This window comes from Myxocyprinus asiaticus, chromosome 16, assembly GCF_019703515.2.
Source record: "Myxocyprinus asiaticus isolate MX2 ecotype Aquarium Trade chromosome 16, UBuf_Myxa_2, whole genome shotgun sequence".
Taxonomy (NCBI): Eukaryota; Metazoa; Chordata; class Actinopteri; order Cypriniformes; family Catostomidae; genus Myxocyprinus; species Myxocyprinus asiaticus.
This window is the reverse complement of record NC_059359.1, coordinates 12783125-12798387: the sequence shown is the minus strand read 5'-3', so window position 1 is coordinate 12798387 and position 15263 is coordinate 12783125. Positions and strand designations below refer to the sequence as shown.

Below are 15263 nucleotides of genomic sequence, written 5' to 3'. Positions count from 1 at the left end.
ATGTTTGTTCAAATGATTGAAGAAGAGATCCATGGATGTAACTTGTTAAGATTTGGCATGATTTTCACTACTTTCATCATAGACACTTTGATTGTGAAGGTGTAGAGAGGACATGTACATTATCTGAATAAAATGTGAGTTGTCTTTTCTTGTGCAAACCTCACCACCATAATACTAGGGTGTTCTAAGTGGTCTGGAGCCTTTATTTTAGAGGAAAACTGCAAGAGCATTGTGTATTTGATAGTTTACAATGTTCCTCATTTCAAATCTGGTGTAATGCTGTAATCTCTTCTTCTGTGAAACTGTGTTGTGTTTTGAGATTTTGATAACTTGTAGCTGTTACAAATGTTTGGAATTGTGCTAATGTGTGAACCTGCAGCACTGTACTTTCTAAATGCAATCGGACTGCTCTGAGACCACTTAAAACAGCATATCATGAGCACTGTGCAAGCACACGGGACAGCGCATCGTCCGTTTACTCTGAAGCGCACACAGATGTTAATTTGTGACTTTAATCGCAGCCTTTTATGGTTTAATAATCACATATGACCATTTAGCAATTTTGATGTTATTTTTATTAATTGTGCAAACCCTGAAGGACTGTGAAATTAGTCTAATGACTCTCTTTAATAAACATAGTGGCCAAATAAGAAGGCCAATAAAATCATTGCGATTATATGAATATTCTATATACATTGCCAAGCCCTATCGTCTTATTATTCGACAGGCAAAAATCACATGTCTGATCACTTATGAAGACTAACAAACACATTTAGACCAAACCCTAACACCAAGTATGAACAATAATATTAGTACTGCATGCCATGGCTCTAACAGACAGCTACTTTCCAAACAATGCAGTTTTTCATAATTAACAGCATGAATATTCTCAAGCAGTGTTTCTCAATGCATTCTTGGAGGACCTTCTGGTCTCATTTATTTGACACACACAATTTAGATCATGGAGCCTCTACTAATAAGCTAATCAGTAGAATCAGGTGTGTAGAGACAGAAGACATTCAAAATGTGCTGGATTGGTGGTCCTCCAAGAATGGATTGAGAAACACTGTTTTATAGAGATGGTAAGCAATCAATTTCACCTTTCTAATACAGAGATCTGGCATATTCACTTTCAACATAAGAATGAGAATCAGACTTTGTTGAAAGCAGCTCTGTTTGGTCCCTCTGCAGAAAGAAGGGAAGGAAAACCCCCTCTGTAGATGCGGATCACCAGTTCCAGGCCTGCAGAGTGGTGAAACACTATCCACCAGGGACTTGTTTTTCAGCCACAGGTCAACTAGCTGTGTGCTCAGCCCGAGAATGAAAGCTACATAGCACTACTATTACAATGCAAGACAAAGTTCCCTCTCTACCGAGTAGGGACATGCAAGAGCTTTCTCTTGTATGGAAAAAAAATAAAAAATACAACATAGGACTGAGAGCTCCTGTTAAGGTGCACTTAACAGAGTCAATTTGGAGGATAGCCTCCATGCCTGCAGTATCTGTACAAACATCTTTGACCCCCTCCTCCTCCACGTTCCCCATTCGAGGACCAAATTTAATTTTGAGGGGGAAGTAGAGCTGCTCTGCCTTGGCCAGGCCCTAAAGCTCTCTTACGGATCAGCAAGGAGAAACACATGTCATTTGAAGGAAGGGGAAGGGCTGCCGGATGGTTTAATTTGCCAAAACAATTAAAGGGACAAGGGGGCCTATGGCACTTGTGATGTCGCAGCTAAAAATGGCAGCAGGCTTCGGCGGTGTGTGATCCCAGTTGGCGCAGCCTTTGGCCTCTCATCCCTTTGTAGTAGTCTGCCTTCATGGCAAACCACAACACTTCATGCTGTGTTCCTGATTAACTTACACCTACTCGCTCTCCCAGTGAGGCTCCGATAGCCAGACCTCTCACATGAGTCATGATGCCATATCTGGGCTGTGCACAGGAAAAAAAGAAAGCATTATCTAACCAAGCCTGACAGCTTCGTCTGAAGCTATGGTATGACTTAATCGGCAACAAAATAATTTCACGAGGAAGAGCGCAAAAACGGAAGCAGAAGTTCAAATCGAGTGTGTAACATTCTCCGCAGGGAGAAATCACTATCTGCGGTGTTAAAGGGATAAATCAGCCAAAAATAACAATTGTCATAATTTACTCACCCTCATGTTGTCCTAAACCTTTATGGTTCCAAACCTGTAATTATCTGGAACACAAAAAATGTGTTAGGCAGAATTCTAACCTTAGTCACTACTCACATTGTATGGAAAAAGATCCAATGATAGTGAGTGGTGACAGAGGCTAACATTCTGCCTAACATCTTTTGTGTTCCAAGAAATAAAGTAGCCTAAGTCATAAAGGTTTGGAACAACATGTCAGTGAGGGAATCTTAATTTTTGCTTGAACTGTCCCTTAAATTTTTTTTAAATTTTTTATATTTAAATCATAATTTTTTTTTTTTTATTGACAATAATGCAATTAAAATGTAGTCAATATTTCATCATGTCATATCGAATTCATTTTATTCAGACTAAAACAGCATATGTTGATGATAATATGCAAAATGACAAAAATGGCCTTTAAATTTAGTTAATATCTTCATGCCATTTCTATTCATCTTTGTCCATTTTATTCTGAATAAAACAAACAAAAAAAAAGATCTACATGTTGACGATAATGTGCAAAATAACAAAAATGTCCGAAAATGTCCTTTAAATTTAGTCAATATTTCATCATGTCATCCATTCATTTTAGTCAATTTTATTCTGACTAAAACAGCATATACATTTTGACAGAAATCACAGTTGATGATAATGTGCGAAATGACAAAAATGTGTCAAACTGTAACAGACCAAATTTTAACCAATATAAACACATAAAAAAAATGCAACTTAGTCAACTTAAGACAAAAACGGAACATAATTTTAGTCGTTAAAATAATGTTTTAGTTGACAAAATTAAAAACTTTGTTAAACTATAATAAACATATACAAACATACAGTAGGCTTCATTGAATTAAAATCCAGGACTTTAAAGTCCTTTTTCCAGCACCAATTTTTCATTTTTAAGGACTTCATACCAGAAAACTTAAAGCTTTCTTATAATTCATAGTTTTCAACTTGTATTACGAGTGTCGTGAATGGTATTTACTAGTCAAAAACTCGTAATTACAGTAATTCCAACATTGCATAAATGGACACAAATGAAAGATGTATCCAGCCAAGAAAAGTATCATGCTATTTATTTATAGCATGTTACATCTCTTGGCTGGATACATCTTTTATAATTTGTTTTGTCATCATGATTATAATTACATTAATTACATAAATATATTTATTTTTATTTTTATGTATAGGCCTAAAAATCCCACATTTTATCAATTAATATGATGTCATGAAGTTGCATATATAATGATACAAGTAGGGATGCAAGATATATCTGTTAGATATATTACTGGCCAATAACCGGGAAAATCAAGTAATTTTTATTTGTATAGCGCCTTTCACAACACTCATCGTTTCAAAGCAACTTTACAGAAAATCATGCATTAACAGAAAATGAAACCGAAATATCTATAATGTCTTAAGAGTCATCATTGTGTAGTTTGATAAAATACGATTGTGAATTGTGTTTAAAAATAAGTAATTAAATAATAATTGTATTTAGAACCCCAGTGAGCAAGCCGAAGGCGACTGTGGCAATGAACACAAAACTCCATAAAATGTGCGAATCCCCAGCGTGTCTGTGTGAGTGAGAGCAGGTGAGAGCCAAGCTGATGTCGCTCTGTTTGGATTATTTCAACATCTCTGCACCTTGTTACATTGTTTTGGGTCTGGTTTTAATTCGGGATCATCTACTGTAAGTAACGACATGCCATGTCCCATATTCGGTTTAAGTTTCATGAGGCAATAAACAAAAACGCGACAAAAACATGTATGTATGTTACTTGGGGGTGGTCATTTTCACTTATTACTTAATGAAACATACAGTGCATCTGGAAAGTATTCACAGCGCTTCACTTTTTCCACATTTTGTTATGTTACAGCCTTATTCCAAAATGGATTAAATTCATTATTTTCCTCAAAATTCTACAAACAATACCCCATAATGACAACGTGAAAGAAGTTTGTTTGAAATCTTTGCAAATTTATTACAAATAAAAAACGAAAATATCACATGTACATAAGTATTCACTGCCTTAGCTCAATACTTTGTTGAAGCACCTTTGGCACCAATTACAGCCTCAAGTCTTTTTGAGTATGATGCTACAAGCTTGGCACACCTATTTTTGGGCAGTTTCTCCCATTCTTTCTGCAGGACCTCTCAAGCTCCATCAGGTTGGATGGGGAGCGTCGGTGCACAGCCATTTTCAGATCTCTCCAGAGATGTTCAATCGGGTTCAAGTCTGGGCTCTGGCTGGGCCACTCAAGGACATTCACAGAGTTGTCCCGGAGCCACTCCTTTGTTATCTTGGCTGTGTGCTTAGGGTCGTTGTCCTGTTGGAAGATGAACCTTCGCCCCAGTCTGAGGTCCAGAGCGCTCTGGAGCAGGTTTTCATCAAGGATGTCTCCGTACATTGCTGCATTCATCTTTCCCTTGATCCCGACTAGTCTCCCAGTTCCTGCCACTGAAAAACATTGCCCACAGCATGATGCTGCCACCACCATGCTTCACTGTAGGGATGGTATTGGCCAGGTGATGAGCGGTGCCTGGTTTCCTCCAGACATGACGCTTGCCATTCAGGCCAAAGAGTTCAATCTTTGTTTCTCATGGTCTGAGAGTCCTTCAGGTGCCTTTTGGCAAACTCCAGGCGGGCTGTCATGTGCCTTTTACTGAGGAGTGGCTTCTGTCTGGCCACTCTACCATACAGGCCTGATTGGTGGAGTGCTGCAGAGATGGTTGTTCTTCCAGAAGGTTCTCCTCTCTCCACAGAGAAATGCTGGAGCTCTGTCAGATTGACCATCGGGTTCTTGGTCACCTCCCTGACTAAGGCCCTTCTCCCCCGATCGCTCAGTTTAGCCAGGTGGCCAGCTCTAAGAAGAGTCCTGGTGGTTCCAAACTTCTTCCATTTACGGATGATGGAGGCCACTTTGCTCATTGGGACCTTCAATGCTGCAAAAAATTTTCTGTACCCTTCCCCAGATCTGTGCTTCGATACAATCCTGTCTCGGAGGTCTACAGACAATTCCTTGGACTTCATGGCTTGGTTTGTGCTCTGACATGCACTGTTAACTGTGGGAACTTATATAGACAGGTGTGTCCCTTTCCAAATCATGTCCAATCAACTGAATTTACCACAGGTGGACTCCAATCAAGTTGTAGAAACATTTCAAGGATGATCAGTGGAAACAGGATGCACCTGAGCTCAATTTTGAGTGTCATGGCAAAGGCTGTGAATACTTACGTACATGTGATTTTTTTCATTTTTTATTTTTAATAAATTTGCAAAGATTTCAAACAAACTTCTTTCACGTTGTCATTATGGGGTATTGTTTGTAGAATTTTGAGGGAAATAATGAATTTAATCCATTTTGGAATAAGGCTGTAACATAACAAAATGTGGAAAAAGTGAAGCGTTGTGAATACTTTCCGGATGCACTGTATACAGAATGTGGGAAATTGCACATCGTTTCTTACAGAAAAGCACTGCGATTAAAACAAGTCCAAACACAACCTAACACGGTTCATAGATCTTGAAATAAATTTCACAGAGTGACTCGAGATGGCTAAAAACACCAGTTTGTGAGTTAAAGGAATGTGCTTATATTTTACGAGTTGAGACTTTTCTAACGTTATGACTATCTATTCGATCTGTATGATCTTACCTATTCCTATTATGATTGTTGTGTTCACATTTCATAAGTTATACAGTGGAACTGTTACAGATGAGCGCTGTAATGAGAATGAGACGCACATAAGCACACATCCATAACACACACAAAACACCACTGTACTCGCAGTCTGGCTGTTATTATAAATATTACACAGAAATTAGGGTTTGTATTGTGTGTTTTGTTGTTTAATGTTTTTTACATATTTAATGCATTATTACACCTATTAGAAGTTCATTATTCTCTCCCTGTTAGAGAGTCATCAGGATTACTGTAAACACTCATATAAATGGGCACCATTCAATTTATGCAAGTGTATTTTCATTTATTTCTCATTCAAATCAGCATTCATCTGTAATATAGGCAAATTTGTGGTTCATGTTACATCTGCCAAACCTTAAATGAAATTAAGTTCAAACTCCAAGCTTTTAAATGATACACATTTTTCTAATGAGAAGCTTTTAATTAATTAGCTAACAGTTCCATTAAAAATTACTTTTTTTTTTTTTTTTTTAAATATTGGGTATCGGTAGTCAGCCTGCACATCTTATCACGTGGCTTGCTGAGCATGTTACTGTGGAGACTTAGGGCATGTGGAGGGTCACGCTATTCACCGCGGCATCCACGCAAAACTCACCACGTGCCCCATCGAGAGCGAGAGCCACCTTATAGCCACCATGAGGAAGGTAACCCATGTGACTACCCACCCAAGCAACCGGTCCAATTGCTATGGGAGCCTGGCTGGAGTCACTCAGCACACCCTGGATACGAACTCACGACTCCAGGGGTGGCAGTCAGTGCCTTTGCTTGCTGAGCTACCCAGGCCCCTGTGTGATTTAAATGTATGTTTTTTTTTTTACTTTCAATCAACAACTGTAAAGAACAGAAAGTGGCAAATTTTTTAGTCACCTAGTGTGAAATTTGGTCACATATTATGCTAGTTAATTACTCTCATCGTAAAGAGTTGTGTATCCACATCAGTTTTCCGTAACAACACAGAAGCACAGATATTTGTTTACACGCTCCTACATGTCACGTTAAAAAAGAAAAAAAAAAAAAAAAAAACCATGCATAAACCGTCACCATAAAAATTTTGAAACTTGTGAAAACCTAAGCCCGTGAAACAGCATATAGAGTGTACAATTTCAAAAAAGTATAAGCTTATAAAAAGTACAAGCTACTATTTAGAAGTTTATTTATCATCATTATGTATATTTTTTGTCTCATCTTTGTCAATTAATATTTTTATCTGTAATTTTGTGAACCAGATTAACACTTGCTTGCTCTATTGAGAGCTGTAGATTTGTGGGGTCTTGTGAGAGGAGGGAGAGCGAAAGGTAGAATCGAAGCAAGCCAAGGAGGGAATGGTGGTGCAGTTCCAATTTCATGATGCATCTGGGGGAGGAATTAGAGGTAAATCAAGTGAAACTCTGAATCCACTCTGCGCTGGCTGGGATAGTGTTTCGACGGGTTTAGCTTTCCTGTTAGCACCTACATCATAGGTCATCTTGTGACAATATTCCTTCTCAAACTGCCCTTGGTTGGGAGCATATTGTATGATAGCCTATCTTTGGTATCATTTTTCCTGCGCTAAAAAATTTGGGTTTCTGTTTGTGTTTTGGCCGTCTGCTCGACAGCATGACTACATCATGAACGACCTTCAGGCTGAGAGCACCAGATCATACCCTCTCCTGAACACCATCCAACTAACTATGAAATGAAACAATACAGGCTGATGTCAGCTTAATTGTCAACAAAATTTACACAAACGAAAAAGAATACAAAAAAAGTAGAACAGAAAACAAAAGGTCTTTTCACAGGGTCAAAGCAGTCTACTATGCAGCTGTCCAACTAAAACATGACAATGTACTTAGCCTCCAAGAACGCAATACTGTTGTGGTACATAAAACGCAGTGTATCTAATGCTGTAATTACACTCAGATTCAGATTTATGGGGTCTGATTGCTCTTAGTGGCCACAGTTCTCCAAATAAAAGCACAATAAAAACAAAAATACGAAAAATACGGTGGCCAGCATTGAAAGACCTCTGCTCTGACGAGTCCAACCACAAATTAAAAGTACCTTTTTGGAGGGGTTTTAATGGTGTATAATGAATGTACTTGTATAATGAAAACCAAGGTCCAAAAGGGCAGATTTTAAGCCAGCAGAGTGTCTCAAAGTCTTGTATAAGGGCTGCAATAAGCAGATAGAGCCCAGTTGTAGACTACGCTGTGGGCTCAATCAGCAGGTCAAACATTTAAGCAAGGCTCACAGCCCGAGGTCACTGGCTGTGGAAACAGAAAGTAGCGGTCAAGAGCAGGATGACAGAGCTAAGTGTAACTTTGTCTCCCAGTTTGCAATGACCACCTCAGAATGTATACCCACTAGGAATGGGTGTTATAGTAAAAAAAATAAAATAAAATAAAAAAAAACACTTTATCGTTAGTATATTTCCCCCTTTCAACCGAGTTCAATATATATCTTGATACTTCAGCATTTTCTCCAATATGGCTTTTTATCCCAATTAGAGAAACCATGTAAACCAAATCTCCATTATTGTAAAGCAGATTCACTTTTTTTAATGCAAGTAAAATATAGTAAAACAAGTAGTTAAACTTTTCAGTTTTCACAAAACAAACTATTACTATTCCAAGTAATCCGACAAACAATTCTTGTGCATGATCAATTGGCCGTGAAAATCCCATAGGGACTTGGGGTGGGCTATTTTGACTTGGGCAAGTAAGCCAACTACTTAGCAAAGCACTAAAAATCACACAGACCACCTTAACAACTATGTAGGCCCACTGGCAACCTCCCATAACACCAAAGCATAGAGCCGGCAACATTTGTACCAGAATGGCACCAACAAGAGTTGTTTTTTTCTAATGGGAGACTCCAAGTTGATTGGGATGTGTGCTGCAGACGAGCCTGGGGTCACCAATATTTTTATATATGGAACAGTTTTTTCTTGTCTATTCATACACTTAACAGGATTAAATAAAGATTAACAAGCTTGTCCTAGCTCAACAAAATTGCTTTAAGAAGCTTAAAACACTGAACTCAAGAGTTAAGCGGCCTATTTGCCATTGTCAGCATTCACCAGATCTGCCAGGCTCATTTTCACACTGACCGCCGGGGTCGTGGGTCTGCGAGCGTTGGCTGGTGAGCACAGCATCAGCAGTTTTGCTTGCGGACTGTGGTGGGCTTTCCAACCTGGACCTGTGCTCTTGTACTACCTCATCCATTTTTATTAGAGTCAAACCAAAGCAAAACCAAACCCCAGATGGAAAACGCACAGCTGCAGAAGGTGCTTACTGTGGCTGGTAGAGGAAAAGCTCAATGATGTTGTCTCTGCCTTTGGGGTGATTGAAGAACACGAAGAGAGACCAGTGGATCAGCCAAGTCCTTTGCTGGAGAGACTGGAGAGGAGAACTCACCGTCTGCAGAGAATGAAAAGATGAGGGAAAAAAGGAATTAAAGATCCCATTAAATGGCATTTAGTCCATGTCTATTGGTTTTGAAGGCATCAATATGCTACACTCTGATCTCCTGACAGTTTACAAAAGTAACTTTTTAGCAGATATATGCATTTAATGGTGTGTTCATGTCATGTCGGAATTTTCTCTTGAGTTAGACTTATTAAAACAGTTCACATCTACGTCGAACGTTTAATTACAAGTTGGAAACAAGGAAACAAATGAAAGCATTTTCATGGCATTAATTTTGCCATTACGAGTGTCGCTATATAAACACATTTTTTCCAAGTCCGAGGATCTCCAAGTTTTCATTCATGTTTCATCACTGATGACGAATCTTGCACTACAGATTTTTGTCAAATCAAATGCTCAGTTATTACACTATTACTACCTGCAACCAACTAGCAAGTATCAAATCATGGTTAATGGCTATGACATAAATAAAAAAAATTAAAAAAAGGATGAACCCCTTGATTCCCACCAAAACTTCCTGTTTTAATAGGAAATATGTCAACACAGGAAATTAAACTGCACTTGTCAAGCTATTTCATAAGGTCTTTAAAGCTATGTAACTTTCCTACTTTCTCCTATTGCTCTTTTGCTCGAAAATTGCTCTGTTTGTTTTGAGCTACCTGCTTAGACTCGCTCCAACAACATTACTTGGCCAATGGCGGGAGCTGGGGGTGGGGCTATCTTTTTGTTTGACAAATGGCAGACAGGAGGAGTATTCAGAAAGCTGTTTTTAAAACAAAGTTTTAAAATTTAATTTAAAAGGTGACTCGCAAATGTAACTAATTCCTTGATGAACTTCTGACTCTTAGAAACCAAGACTTGGCTTCTGTTGCCTTCCAGGCTCTGTTCGAATCAAAGTTCAAAATAGAAAATTATAATCGATGTCCAAGATTTTTATTTTTTATTTACTCATACTTTCCACTAGCCAAACCCTCAGCCTTTCCCAGCTCAATTCCTCCAATTAAAAATCATGCTGCACCGACATAACAGTGCAATTAAGGTTTTGCTTGACTTGTGAGTTGTGGTGAGAAGAGAGAAGGGAGATGGAGGGGGACGGCATAGGCAGCGGTGCTGATGCTGAAACACAAGGCGGTCAATATTATGGCCTATGTAAGGGAATCCAAGTGCGGTATTGAATTCTGAGTGGCAGGATTTACATTGTTATCGATAGTCTCTCTCAGGCGGGTGAGGTCCTCCATGGCAGCTTCCCAGTTCTGCATCAGGATCTCGGAGGCCAGTTTGCCCCACAGAGAGTTCAACGCATTTCTGTCCGTGGCTGGAACCTGCATAAAACAGAAACAAATATAGGAAAATTAATTGAACAAGTGTAAACATCAGTAGACAATCTAGTCAATTCACAAAGCATTTAAAACCTACATTATTCACAACATTCTTTTGGTGGGGGGCACTCTGACACTGAGACCACAGATCTCTGTACCTTACTATTTTCTGAAAACTGTTTGAAACGTGTCCTTTCCCACTGATGAATACACACAAGCTTCAGCTTTCTTGGCAACAGTGGCAACTCTGCTTGCCGGAGTAACTTTATTTATTTACAGTGGATAAACGGATTAAACTATGTCATCTTCAGGATGGGAGCTTGGAAGGGAGAAAGAAATGGATCCTGAAAGACTGTTTAGCTTTTTATAAAACCTAGTTTAATGTACTTTATGATAAAGCCACCGCTGTGCCACACACGAACAGTTCTCCACAAACCTTTGGCATATTAGTAAGCACCTCTTAGACGTGTGTCCACATAATAACAAAAAATAAATAAATAGGTTGCGGCTCTTTGATTTGTAGTGCCAAGTATAAAATATTTTCTAAAAGTACTAGGCTATAAAATTCATCTAGCTAAAATAGCTGTATATTTTTTAACCTTTTGACAACATTCATTAGATATTTTGAGATGTATTTGCTTACCTGCATTTATACAGTATTTTTACTAAAACATTTTAAAGCATGTAAAATGCCAAGCGGGCACTTCCATGAAGAATCTGAGTGGTGACACAAAGTAACTGCTGAATCAATGTTTTGAGCCGATTCATTAAAACTGACAGTTTGAAAGAAGTAATTTGCAGAAAGGAAAGGAACTTTCCAACTCTATATTCATTTTTGCAACTGAAGTTTAAATCAGAGATGCTATAAAACATCTCTCTCTCAGGACTACATACTCACAGGTTGTGACAAGGAACGAATGTGCGAAAACTAGTCTAATGGCCCATTAAAAAATACATTAAAATTATTGCAATATTCACAGTGTTGGTTAATTTTATAGTCAACAAATATCGGAAATACTCAATATATCGCCAAGCTCTAACAATTTAGAATTATTCGTGTCAAATTTCTATAATATAAATCAGTTTTATAATAGCTCACTTTTAATTACGTTTTTTTTTTTTTTCAGAAGGTTAGGTCAAAGAGGTCCTCAGACAAGGGTCAAAGGTTAAAGGCCAACTTGTCTCTGATATTACTGGGAAATAGTTACATAAGCCAGGGGTCAAGTGCTATCTCAGGGGAAAGAAGGGTCACGCCAAGAGATGAAATGGGTTTAAAATCACTGAAACCGGGTCACACGCACAACAACTTTTCAAACTTCGGAAGCACAATATGAAGTCTTACATTACTATACAAGTGACTTTTTCTGATATCTGAGGTGGAGAAGAGTCATCAAGCGTTAGTGAAAAAGGAAAGCTTTGCAAAGCTCACATGAACTCGCTGTGACCTCCATGCATTGCCTTTGCCTTCGGTGAGGGTCTTTAATGATGTGTGCTGCTACCGCTGCGGCCCCTGTTACTGGTCCTAACACATGTCTGCAGGCTTTGATCAGCTCTGAGATGTGGACAGGACTGGAGTGGTGTGACGCTAATCAAAGTGTCTGTACATTGAGAAGTGGGACAATGAGGTCCAGACATTAGGTAAAAGACCAACCAATCACACCCAAGTCACTAACTAAACATGAAAATTGGTCGAGGACGGTCATGTGATTTTAGGGTAAGTGAGAACAGCTTTGCAGAGTATCTGCTATGCTGAGAAGATCTTTGCAGGACAAATAACAAAAATTGTGGACATCAATATGTTCTTGGAAGCACTCTAGATGTTTTCGTTTGGTTTCATCACTATTGACAGCAGAAGCCAATAACAAAGTCTTTTTAAGCAGAAGCAGATCCTTGGAAATAATGTTTAGATAACTTGATTAACTAGTAATTGCGATGATCTGCTGACCATTTAGCGCAAAAGGAAAACATCCTGCGGAATTAGGTTATGAAGCCCCAGAAAGGTACTTGCCCAGCTTCTTGTACTGAAATATGAACACAATATAACATGGTCCATCACAGTAGAGATAATCAGCTTCAAAAGGAACGTAAAGTGCTGTTTTATATTATGACAAAAAAAAAAAAGACGAAAACAAATAATAATCTGTTGCAGATTAGCAAAATGCTGTAGTATCTTAGTATGTTAAACAAACAAAAAAAGAAAAAAAGAAAAAGGGTATGGCTATGGCTAAAGGCTCATGCAAAGTGGAGTGGTAAGGCTGACCATTGCGCAGAAGGTTTTGAAAATGCCATACGACAGATGCAGTGATGAAGACAACCAGGAAGTCAGGATCGGAACACAACATCTTCTCTCTCTCACCTCTATTTCTTTAATGAGAGCGTACAATTGTAAATATGGGTGGGCGATATAACAAAAATTTACATTGCGATATTCTTGAAATTCTTGGTTGAAATTTATACATCACGATATATACAGGTTAAGGGATGTAATATTTGTATAACAAACAAAACAAACAAATAAAAATGTATAAAATCAATGTCCACAAAAGATTCCATTTACCCAATATTTCACCAGCAAGAAAGACAACCGAAATCCAAAATGCTAGGTAGATTTATGGCAAGATAAATATCTGCCGCAGAAATATGTGGAAAATGGAAGACAGACAGTTATACGCAACAGCTTTAAAACAACTACAGCACAGTTTTCACCTTTATATGTTTCCAATTCATTTAGCTTTCATTAATAATATGTGTATAAAGCAAAAGTCTACATTATAATTATTTCAAGTTGAAATAAGTTCAATTCTTTTAACTAAAATATTTTGATCAGCTGATAAGTCAAGAACAACTCAATACTTTGAAAAAATAATGTTCATTACGCATTTAAATTATTGCATTTTTCCACTTAGGCATACAAACAACTAAACGTTTATGAAGAATTTCAATCTCCCAATTATTCGCTGGCAAGAAAGAAAACAAACAAAATAAAATCCAAGGTAGATTTATGATGCAATAAAAATCTATCACAGTAATCTTTGCATAGTGCAATTCAAGCAGTTGTATGGAACAGCTTAAAAATAAATACCATACAGATGCAACCAACCACCAATCCACTTGCAACAGTACACCACTTTGATAAGAATTCCCAAGTTAAACTAAATGACTTTCAAAAAACTCATGAGAGAGATCAGCTCGGAGGGAGAACAGGGAAAGAAACCATCCGTGTTGCCAATATAAAGGTCAACGTTTCATTTCTAAAAGTGTTTTTTTTTTTTTTCCTGGAAGTCCCTGTTTGCTACATTTGGCGAAGCTCCATGTCATTATGGCTGCTTTCTGCACACTGACTGGCTTTCAGCAGTGGCCATGCAAGAATAGTTTCAATACCTGGGTTTTTCCATGAGTTACCTTGACTTTCCACTGCCTCCCGAAATGGGCACATTTTCACTCACTGACCAGCAACAATAAATTTACTGTGCTGGGGATCCGACAGGACACTCAATCTTTATTCTCAACATCCAATCCCTGCATTAACAGATGATATGAATAAGTTGCTCTTTTCACACCGGGTCCTCACTGTAACAGGACCTCAGGTCTGGATTTTGCAAGCCTGGCTTCCTCCGTTAAATAGCTGTGTTTCCCACGTTAGAAGAGTTCTGGAGCCCAAACTCTCCCATGTTAGGAGCCGCCTGAGGAGATGGGAGGTCCGACATGAATGATAGAAGAGGGCTGCATATGTATTAGAATGGAGAAGAAAATGTGAAAAATGGGGCAGGTATACAGTGAGAAAGTCTGACTGACTAAAGACCAGATGAAATCATTTGACGAGCGCAGTTTTCCGTTCTGTGTTGATGTACTTCCTTTTAAAACAGGAAGTTTGGGTGGGACAAACTGGACAATTCAAAATAATTTTTTTCCAAATAGCCAAAAGGCTATTTACAGTTTACATCACAGTAATAAAAAAGATCCAAAATTAAAATGCCGTTTTAGTATTCAAATGTGCATTTTTGTCTTAAATTCAATGAATATTCTAATTTTAATTTGACAGCTTTACTGGCTAATTTGATATTACAGGGAAGGGGCATTCTCATTCTAGAGAGATTAGATTGGAAAATGAGCCATCAATATTTTTGGTCCATTTTCCCAGAAGAAAATAGATAAATGTATATATCTGCTAAAAGTTAATTTCATCAACTTTTAACAGTACACTAACATATAGAAGGTTTCAAAGCTTACAGACATGGGAAAGTCAGAAAACTCAATTTGATTAAATTTTTACATGGCTTTTCCAAGCACCTTCTTATTTGCGGTGTTGATAACAATGATTTGACTAATACAGCTGGCGGTGAATACACAACCTGTCAGTGGAGCTGCTCTTCTGTGGAAATGTCAAAAAGCAAATGTCTTTTGTCCTCTGAAATGTGTCACTGAAATACAGAATAATGTCTCTTCATCACACCAGTTATCGTGTTTTGCCATCACTATTCTGACACTTACTGCCTTCCCTCCAACGGTGAACATAAACAGCGCATGAAAGTTGAGGAAAGATTCAGCGACAATACAAAGCACATAAATATTAAATGAGGTAAGCACTGAGGCATTACATGATTGTGTGTTTGCTAAACAATTTTCTGAAACAGTCTAATACTGCATAATTTCATACAGTCTACATTTGGCA

General features: G+C 38.1%; 1 protein-coding gene across 1 annotated transcript in view; it reads right to left on the bottom strand.

Moving 5' to 3' along the window:
- The window catches only part of LOC127453745 (eukaryotic translation initiation factor 3 subunit E-A-like), a 51222-nt gene that overhangs the window by 17479 nt on the left and 18480 nt on the right, over nucleotides 1-15263 (bottom strand). Inside the window, exons 6-7 of the mRNA XM_051720399.1 lie at nucleotides 10469-10594; nucleotides 9139-9263 (exon numbers count right to left, since the gene is read on the bottom strand). Of these exons, the coding sequence (XP_051576359.1) occupies nucleotides 9139-9263; nucleotides 10469-10594 (251 nt within the window). The remainder of the gene's footprint in view (nucleotides 1-9138; nucleotides 9264-10468; nucleotides 10595-15263) is intronic.